Consider the following 10218-nt stretch of genomic DNA (forward strand, 5'->3'; position numbering starts at 1 on the left):
TCCTTTATTTATCCACCCACCACCTGTTTCATGTTGGCTGATGGGAAATATGGCCCCAACTAGAAATCCTCAGAGAAGCTAGGGGTGATTTGTTCATTCCCCCAAATGGCTGCCCCAGACTTGGTCAATGACCCATTCTCTAAAGCCAGGAGTCCACCAAGCATGTGATGTGAGAAAGGAAGTTTGCCAAGTATACTTACAAATCTTGTGAGGTGTGACTCCTGTCTGGGGTGACTCTTCGCTGTTGGGCTTGAGGTTGCTGAGAAATGATTAAAGATGATTTATTGTCAGAAGGGGATACCTTGTGATGAAAGTCAAGGGGATGAGAAACAGTGCTGCAGTAATGAACAGATTTTTCGGCAATGTTTATGATCTCATTGCAAACTGCTTCCTGTGAGTGGCCCCGAGATATCCAGAAACCCCCATATAACAGTCAACATGGGGACAAAAAAACAACAAAAGAAAAAAAAAGAAAAAGAAAGAGAGGAAGAGATGTAACATTCCAGACGAAGCACATAAGTCCAGGGAAACAACAGAGTTGAAGATCCAGGTTAAAAAAATAGATATTCCAGTAGTGAAGTGCAGGAGGGATCCAGGCGTAAGCATGGAAAAAACAGGTAAGATACAGAAGAATTTGGGATTTAGTATGACTATTAAAAAAAACCAAAGGCAGCAGCATAAAAGCCTGTAATTAGTGAATAACTTCAAGATAGAAATGCAAGTATGTATTCCCGATCATGCACTAACCATTAACTTAATCCCACATGGAGGCAGAGTACAAATAAGGTCTCGAAATACCTCTGCTTTCTGAGAGGGAAGGGGGTGGCCTAATATTTCCCTCTAGGACAACAGCCATGTAAATCATGGCTCTGTGAGTTAGCCAGGCATTACTCCAGTTGAGACTCTAGAAGTCAGTAAGGATTCTCTTTAGAAAAGCTACAGTTCTTATTCAATAGGCATCTTACCACATAGCTCTTTTCAGATTCTGTGAGATCAGGTCCTGCTCTCAATGAATGATGAGAAGGCTGTGATCACCAAGCAAATTATAAGGGAGACATTTTAGCAGATGTCACATTGGAACGGATTCAAAATAAAAGTGTGAGCAAATACACGTACCACACCATCACACTCGATGACACCGGATACTCGTGGCCTATGGCGCTCGAGTTTCCATGACAACACGGTGGGCGCACAGGAGGAAATGCAATGTACAGAGTTAGAAGCAAGCATCCAGGCAACGGAATGGAAAGTTCGGAGCATGAGTGCAGTGAGGTGAGCATCGACAACACAGGGTCCCCAGATGGGCAGGAAAGAGACACAGAAGGGCTGTCTTATGGAACAGTTATGACCTTCCATAAAAACACACATTGGTCCTTTTGCTCTCAGCTGGCAGGCATCTATGGAAGGGCTGCTGTGCCGAAAGCCGTTGACTAGAAGCCTCCTCTGGCAAAGGAGGCTCATTAAACTAACAGGTATGCCATATTGGGGTACTTATGAAAACAGAGAGAAATGCTTCTGAAAAACTCCCCAGGAGTATCTGAAGTCTCAAACAAGACTGTTCCCCTGGAGAAGTCCGCACATGACACACTCCAGTCAGGTATGAGATGAGTTCAGATATCTCACAGGGCAGGGCCTGCTTCCAGAAATAGGACTGTGTGTCCTGACATAGCTGTAGAAATGAAACCATCGCTCTTCACTCACCAGCTCAGGTACCACATGCTGACATGGAAACACAGGTGCAATCATGGCCAAGCAGACCCGTTTTTGTAAATGGGTCTCCCAGAGTATAGGCCGGGAAGAGTGTTTGGAATCATTTCCCTTAGAAAGCATTCAATTCCAAACTCTCAGAACTTTCCCTAAATAAATATTTGAAAAGCCATCTTTCTTGGAGAAATGCCCCTGGTAATGTGTGCTAATAGCAATGAGCCACAGCAGCTCCAGGGCCTTCTCGAAGGGCACTCAGAGATCTTTTACATATGGCTCACTTGATTCAGAGAGGCCCAGGGCCTCCCTCGAGGTCACACAGTGAATTAGTGGTTGACTTGTTTTCTGGATTCATCTACTGGACCTTCTCTTTCATCCTTGGACCATTTACCATGTTATTAAGAGTGCTCACTGACACTACTTTCCATGAGTCCCACAGAAACCCTGGAGATAGGCAGAACAGGTTTTGTCATCTTGTTTGCTTTTAAAAGCCAGGAAGCTGACGCTCAGGGTGGTTAGCACACGCCCCAACGTCCCACAGTGAGCGAGAAGTGGAGCTGCCGGGCTGTCCCGGGCACGCCACCACACCGCCCCCTCCTGCTCATCTCCACTGTAAATGGCCTCATTCTTTAGGGTGTCTTGCAGGACCAACTTCTACTCCAGACATCATTTTTTCCAGAAGGACTCCTGTCCTTCTGGAAAACCTCTTCAAGTTCTCTAACTTCTTCAAAACTGCCATCTTTTAAACCTTGGACTCTGACAGGAGTAAAGGAAGAGACAGAGCTGCCAGGGGCCTTTTCACGTTCCTTCTCCCATGTCTCAGGACCCACAGACCTTTGCCAGGTGACCTTGTGTGGCTCTACTTACTACCCATCCAGCCTCTGGATCAAGGCTTTTGTGTAACAAAGGAAAGTAATGACATTTCCAAGCACTTGTTACGTGGGTTTTCAGGTGTCAGAAAAATGAAGTGTATTCTGGGTGACTAGGTGACACCCACGGGCAGATTTTGACAGAGGGAAGCTGCCTATCCCAGAGGACACGGAAGCCAAGGCTGTCACTTGATGGGATGCTGTTGGGCGCTGCTTCTCAACCTCTAGCATATGCCGGTATCGCCTGAGAATCCTGTTAAAATGCAGACTCTGACTTGACACGTCTGGGGTGCATCCTGAGACTCTGTCTGTCTACTGGCGATGCCCACGATGCTGGCCCACAGATAAACTTTGGGGAGCAAGGCTGAAGAGGACCTTAATTATCCTTCACTGAAGTTCTTTGGCTAGCTACAGTGTGGCAAGACTGATCAGTCTGGGTCACACCTCATGAAAATAAAAGTTGGCATAAAAACCCAAACTTCAGCTGGTGGCCTAATGACCTCAGGTCAAATGGAGAACAAAGAGAGGATGTGGACAATCTCTTCACATGATGTCCACAGCTTACAGAAGCCCTGTAGCATCTTACAATCAACTTAATCTCAAAGGAGGGACTGGCACTGATCGTCAAGCAAATATTTGGTGCTTAAGAGAGGCTTGGTGAATCACATACAGTAAAAAGAACCTGATATTTTATTAGCCCTTTTTTTTTTTTTTGTAAAGCACTTAAAAACAAACAAAAGCTTTAAAAGCACATGGAGGTCCATCACTTCATCTGACTTTTATACTAACCCTTTGGCTTGGAGAGGGTGGAAAAGGACATTTTAAGGCTCAGGGAAGTGTGAAGGTTTGCACAATGTGGCAAAGCCACTGAGGACTGAGTCCTCGGTGTCTAACTGACATTCACCACCTCCTCTCGAGCCACGTTGGGATGTCTATGATGATAGCAACCAACACCCAGCTTCTGCCCTTTGTGAAAGTAGACACTGTCCTGTCTCTTCCTGAATACTTTCTCTGCATGTAAAAGGTACAGGGTACGGTAATTGATATGGTCCAGTCATGAACTCAAGGATCCACAGTACTGGATGGATATTGACATAGCTAATACCTTCCTTGGTCTCAGGTCGTATCCAAATCAGAGGATAATCATCATCATAGCCTTCGCATTGAGACAAAGTTAACATCTAGTACAAACTGAAGTTGTCCCTGAGAGGATAGTTTGGTTCCTTACTCATAGTGTGTGGGATGAGGGACAAAGGCAAGATAAACATTTATCCTATTAGCTAAGATTCAATTTCTCCCTGGTTGAAATGGATTCCTTATATTTAAATCAAACATTTCAGGTAGTTGAGATGTAAACCATTTTTCTGGGGGGTGTCGTGTGGCAGGTGAATCCTCAGGGGCAGTAGAGACCACTGATATTCATTGTAGGGATTTGTCCTTTACTTTGAAGGCTGTTGACCCTCAGATTTTTTTCCTCTAGGTATAGATTTTTCTTTCCCTGGCCCCATTTTCTAACTGTATACAGCTTTATGTATCTCTTTCTCTGAACCTATGCTGTCCAATATGGTAGCCCATAACACTTGAGATGTGGCCAGTATGAAATGTGCTGTAAGTGTAAAAATACTTACTTTTGAAATACTGGATTTCAAAAACTTAGCACAAAATTTAGAATGCAAACTATTATCATTCATAATTACTATATTGATTATATACTATTATATCAATTAGTAATTTTATCAGTAGTTTAATACTATTTTAGATATGTTGGGTTAAATAAAAGATATTGTTCAAATTAATTTCATTCATTCCATTGTACTACCAGAAAAGTTTAAATTACATACATGACTCATGTTATATGTCTCCTGGGCAGTGCTGCTCTGCACCCTCCCCCTACTTATTTAAGCCTAAAAGTAGACAAAGTTCTAACAAGGACCTCATCCGGGGTTAAGAATAAAGGGAGTATTATCTTACGCCAAGTACATTTCAGACTCTTGGAGATGCGCCCCAGTTTTTCACGTTTAGAAAAACAGCCATCAGCCCAATAGACACACACACACACACACACACACACACACACACACACACACACACAGAGGCATTCCCCACACCCCCATCAGTAAGCAGGAGTTAGTTACTGATCCAGAAACTGCTTTTCTTCCATATTTGCACACGCACTCACACACTGCCCCCTGCCTTGGTCTGGAGGGCTCACTTTATTCTCCCAGAGTGAGCAATCCTGCATGGACCTGTGCTCTGTTTCCCTTCTATCTGCAGTGCACAGAAGTGCCCCAGGAATCTGACCCTGGCCTCCCTGGGGCTATTAATCCCTCTGGATCCACAGAACACCTGGCACTAACACGGGAGTTAGCAAGCATTCTCTTCCAGCTTTGGGTATGTGCCCAAGCCCTGAAGTCCCAAATAAACTGCCCGCAGGGTACAGAACAGCAGAAAGTCCTGGAGATGTGAACGAGAGTAAAGAACTCAACCTCAGTGTGGCCTTACCCCCCTGGAAGCATCTCAGGCCCCTTCTGCCCTCCTAATACCCCTGAGTGGCTCAGAGACGGCATTTCTCAATTCACCACACACACCTATCTTCTCACCTGCCCAGACCCCACCCCACCTCTCTTTCTGGTGACCCACACTGGCCTCCTAGGAGGAGACCTGACTGGGTATGAGGAAATCTGGGTTCCAGGCTATGACACTAACTCGCTATCTTTTGTGCAAAACGCTTAATGTCTTTGAATTTCAAGTTCTTAGTAAAATAAGAGGATTGGACATGATTTACATAAACATTCTTCTTGGCTCTAAGTTTCTAACGTAAGAGTACATGCATCCTGTGAATTGAGAACCAGGGCTGGGCAGGGCTGACCTGCCTTAAGAACAGATGCACCCCACTCAAGGCCCACTGAGGACTGGGTGGAGGGCTTGTGACTGCAGCCTCCAGATGTACATGGAGAGCTTCCTTCTGGCAGCATGGGAGGTGAGGGGTTGCCCTGGACGGCGGTAGATTTGCAGCTCTCAGAACACCACAGGCACCTGGGCCTGAGGTGTCAGAGGCCTGAATGGTTTGGGCCTCTGGTTTTCAGCTCTAGAAAACCCCCATAGGACCCTCAAAATGGGACCCCACCAAGTTCTCCTTCAGTTTATTAAGAAAAATATCCCAGCTTAGGGGCGCCTGGGTGGCTCAGTCGGTTGAGCGTTGGACTTTGGCTCAGGTCATGATCTGACTGTTCATGAGTTCGAGCCCTGTGTCAGGCTCTGTGCTGACAGCTCAGAGCCTGGAGCCTGCTTCTGTTTCTGTGTTTCCCTCTCTCTCTGCCCCTCCCCTGCTCACGCTCTGTCTCTCTCTCAAAAATAAACATTAAAAAAAATAAAAAAAGAAAAGAAAAATACCCCAGCTTAAACATAAAACAAATTACAATCAACCGGTTCAGCTATTTACCACCTAAACACAACCCTCTTGCAGGCTACTCCACAGAGAACACATTACTTCGTTGTAATCTGAATCTGATTACAACACTAAACCCAAACACTCAGCCTTGTCCTCATGGTCTGTAATGTGGTCTGTTTCTCTCCTAAAGTGATCTGAGGAGTAATAGCAAATGTGTATCCGAAGATGAAGAAATCAGAAGCTTTCCAAGAGGATGCCTTCATACTCCAGGTACGAGACAGCAGGGAGAAGCACTAAGTTAAGAGTGCAAATTCTCAATTTTCTAAACTCTGGGTTTGTTCACACAAAGTAGAAGGATTCTTCCATTTTCTACCTTCCTCTCTTCCCCCACCTCCATCTTCCTCTCTTAGGTGGGATGGGAGAAGGAGGATAAAGCAAACTTTTGTTCCTTTTCCCTGTGGCCTGGTATCATCCAACAGGTATTTATTGAGTCGCAGTGACATGCTCTGTGCGGGGCGTGATCATCTCCATGCTATCTCATTTCATACTCTTAACAAGGTGGTCAACATTTACCTCATCTTACAAAACTAAGACCCAACATGCCTGAGTTGGTAACTGAGGAACCAGGACGTGAACCCCGGTCTCTCAGACACCAAGTCCTGTGCATTCTACGACACCCTGATTCTCTGCACTTGTGCTCTGCCTGAGGGACACATCAGAATAGCTGGAGAGGTCAGTGATCAAGGAGGTACTCCTTGAGGAGGTACCTCGGGAGGTACTGTGTGGCTACACAGGCATGAGGGTTGCTATGGATACCTACCATCTCTCCTAACACCTTTTTGGGGGTGGACACTTCAACTTTGGGTCTTAGTTCCCTACCCTCAGGTGTTGAGATAACACCTGATTATTTTTACAACTGTGGCCAGTGCCTCTCCCCTTCCTGCAAATTGTTAAAAACCCTCTGTACAGATTTAGAGATTTCCCTTCTGAGTAAAAGGAAAATGTTTCCAATTTTAGTTGGGTATCTTACCACTTTTTATTTCCTTTTTGTTCTCGTAAACTGCATTACATGCTTTCCCTTCTATTTCTAATTTCCATGTTCAGAGCAGGCCTAGGTCTTTGTTCTGATCTTTCTGGGAATGCAGCTAGCTTCCATGGATTCCGAGGGAATCCGCCAAAGCATCTTTCTGCCATCAGCTGAGTAGCTCTCTCTCCTCTCCTTTCTCCAAGGCTGTTCTTGTGCTTCTCAGATGCTTTGAGGATCCACATGGCTTTTCTGAATGCTGCTTTTACTGTTGACTGGATTCCTTCTCTTTGGGACCCAAACAAATATCACAGAAACTTTGTCACTCTTCTCAGCCCTCAGTTTTCTCATCTGATCATAAAAGGAGAACAGACGGGGGGGCTCTTAGCCTGGGCATGGGGCGGGGAGGCACGGACTCCCAGGGAGCCTTCGGACGGACTCAGGTGTGGATCTCCTGAAACTTGATGCAAAACTGTGTGTGCACTACCCTCGTCCCAAAACTACTGTCCCAGAGTCCACAGCTGACCTCAGATTCTCAAAGGTTCTGTGACCCAGAAAAGGTTAAGAGTCACTGGAGTAGATGATCTGTAAAGGTTCTTTTTAATTCAGAAATTCTATGAGGATCTCTCACACCAATTGTAGGAACTCTTAAAAACCACAGCTGGATGCCAGTCAGCAAACAGCATCTCTATCTTGGGAAGGCTCAATAAATATTTGATGATGCTAATGACAGATTTCCAAGATGCTCTTCTCTTTCACTGTCTTGATCACCCCAAACCTCCTTGGCCAAAATGATGCCTGATAAAATCCAAGAATTTGGTTGATGATTCTGAACTCTTGGGCATTTTCTTTGTATTTATGTCATTGTCTGCCCCCCCACCCCCGCCAAAGGGAAAACCTTTTCATTTTTCAGTTGTGAACATCTGCAGGTCTATAATAAACCACCTCCTTAAAATTTTGGATTTGTTCTTTTTTTCCCTTTCATTTATACAGGAGTTTTAGCTAATCGTAGAATATCAGTGCCAAAAACAACTTTAGTTCTCTTGTCTAAATCTTTTGTTTATGGATAAGGAAGCTCCCAGAGAAGGGAAGTGATTCATCCGAAGACACACAGCAGGCCGACAGCAGAGCTGGCCCAGAGCCCGGGGATCCCGACTTTCGACACAGCGCTCTCCTTTCTAGATTGGGGTTCTCCTAAACACCCCCCGCACTTCATCCACACCTTCCGCTGTCCAGAGAACACACACCTAATAACGAGCAACTGACTCAATGTGATTTCAGCTTGGGAGTCTACAAAGGAGTGAAAAGCCAAACCTTACACAAGTGTTCACACATCCGCACGGCTGGGGGGCAGCAGGGGTGGGGCTGGACAGGTGACTCAGGGGAAGGAAGCAGCAATGCAGGGACTTAGCACCAAACAGGGAAGTCTGACAACTGATTCACAAGGGGCACGTCACGGTGAGGAAGGGGACCGGACACAGTGTTAGGAGGTGCGGATGAAAACCTACGTGCTATACAGGAGCCCCTCCAAGCTCTGTTCCCGGCCCCTTCCCCAGAACCCCCTTCTATGTACCTGTGGACACACTAAGCCTCACCCAAAGCTCCCAAAGCTCCATACCCCTGTTCACGTTCCCACCTGTGGGTCTTGGCTGGGCTATCTGCTTGCCTCGAATGACACCCTCTTGCTGTTTGCCTATTATAAACCTCCCTGTGTTTTAAGCCCCAGATGAAATGCCACATTTCTTACAAAGTCTATCAGACTGGCACCTTCCCTCTCCAGTTGCTTACTATTTCTCCTCATCTTGAACTTTCAGGGTGAACTACTTGACTCTCCTTTCCTGTCTGCATCATAATTATTTGTGAACATGTCTTATCCCCCACCAATGGAGATCCTACATTCCTTTCACTGGAGTCAGTCACTTGTTAATCTTTTCTTTCACTCAACAAATATTTATTGAATACCTTCCACATATCAGGAACCATGATCCCTGACCTTAGGGCGCTAACACTCTAATGGTGACACAGACAAGCAAAGGTAAGAATACAACAGAGCTGAGAAGTGCCCCCTAAAGTCTGGTGCAGGGGCTATGGAAGCAGAAGGTCAGAGCACTTAATCCAGTTTTACAGGGGCTGGGAGAGGTTGTTAGGAAAGATTTCCTGGAAGAAGTAACATCTAAGTGGAGAAGTAAAGGGCAGGTGGGAATTATCCACACAAACAAGCAAGAAGGTTTTGGAAGGTGAAGCTGGCTTGCTGTCTAAATGGCCAGATCACATGAGGCCTTGAAAGCCTGTGAAGGAGGACACTTTCCTGAGAGCAACGGGAAGCACTTGATGACAGTTATCCCTCTCTGTTTCCTGCAGCATTAGCAAAGTGCCTGGAACATCCTAGATACTTGAGTGAAAGAATAAATGATCACAGCATTTCGGAATGTCTTTTCACTTAAGTTACTCAGCTAAACCCCCTCACTTATTGGCCACATACTCAACCCAGCTTCCTAACAACTATAATAAAAGTGAACTTTTGGTTCAGTTCCCCAAGGAGAACAGCGACTGACAATTTTCCTGATCACACACACTGGCCTACAATGCATTTATCCCAATAAGTGACACAGCCTGAGGCCACAGCAAGCTGGCAGGCCACCAAAGAACAGTTGTCCCTGAAGTCCTTTCCATCTTTAGCTCTGTCATGCAAAGAGGGCCTCAAGGGGCAGGGAGCTTCTGCAGGTCCCCCTTTCCCGAGTGGCTGGCTCCGGGTCCCAGTCATATGAGGGGAAAGCACAGGGGTTGGGTGGGAGGTGTGTGGGCAGGAGCCCTTTTCACACAACTCCTCCAACTCTCAGAGGGAACAAGGCCAGGGCCCGGGGCTGTGCACACCCGTGGGGAAGGGGCTGGCCCTGGAAGAGCAGGAAGAAGGGAGGGGACAGGAAGTCGTACACTTGGGGTCTGGAGGCCCACCAAGAAAGGAAAACCAATTTTCAACAGGCCTGTCTTTCCATGTTGCCAGCTACCACCCCCAACTCCCATCCTCCATTAGGAAGTGGGAAGTATGCATCCCTAAACTCGCCCAGAGCCCCGGCACTACGTGCACTTCCTGGACGCGCTGGGTCCTGGAATTGGGCTGTGCTGGTGACTCAGGGCTGACAACAATGAGGTCTCTAGGCACTGTGGGCTGACTTAGAACGTTTACAGAATTGTTATCGTGTCAGAGACATTAAATTCTTCCCAATTAG

At 46.2% G+C, this 10218-nt stretch overlaps 1 protein-coding gene across 50 annotated transcripts in view; it reads right to left on the bottom strand.

Moving 5' to 3' along the window:
- Positions 1-10218, bottom strand: part of SORBS1 (sorbin and SH3 domain containing 1) — a 229060-nt gene that overhangs the window by 8408 nt on the left and 210434 nt on the right. For 24 of the 50 annotated variants that reach the window (XM_053909756.1, XM_019445177.2, XM_053909752.1 and 21 more), the window contains one exon: positions 201-259. In XM_053909756.1, the coding sequence (XP_053765731.1) occupies positions 201-259 (59 nt within the window). Of the gene's footprint in view, positions 1-200; positions 392-965; positions 1026-10218 lie in introns of all 50 variants that reach the window. The other 26 variants (XM_053909754.1, XM_019445175.2, XM_019445162.2 and 23 more) reach the window with 3 other exon arrangements.

This window comes from Panthera pardus, unplaced genomic scaffold (assembly GCF_024362965.1).
Source record: "Panthera pardus isolate Hobbes unplaced genomic scaffold, ASM2436296v1 HiC_scaffold_22, whole genome shotgun sequence".
NCBI classification, from domain to species: domain Eukaryota; kingdom Metazoa; phylum Chordata; class Mammalia; order Carnivora; family Felidae; genus Panthera; species Panthera pardus.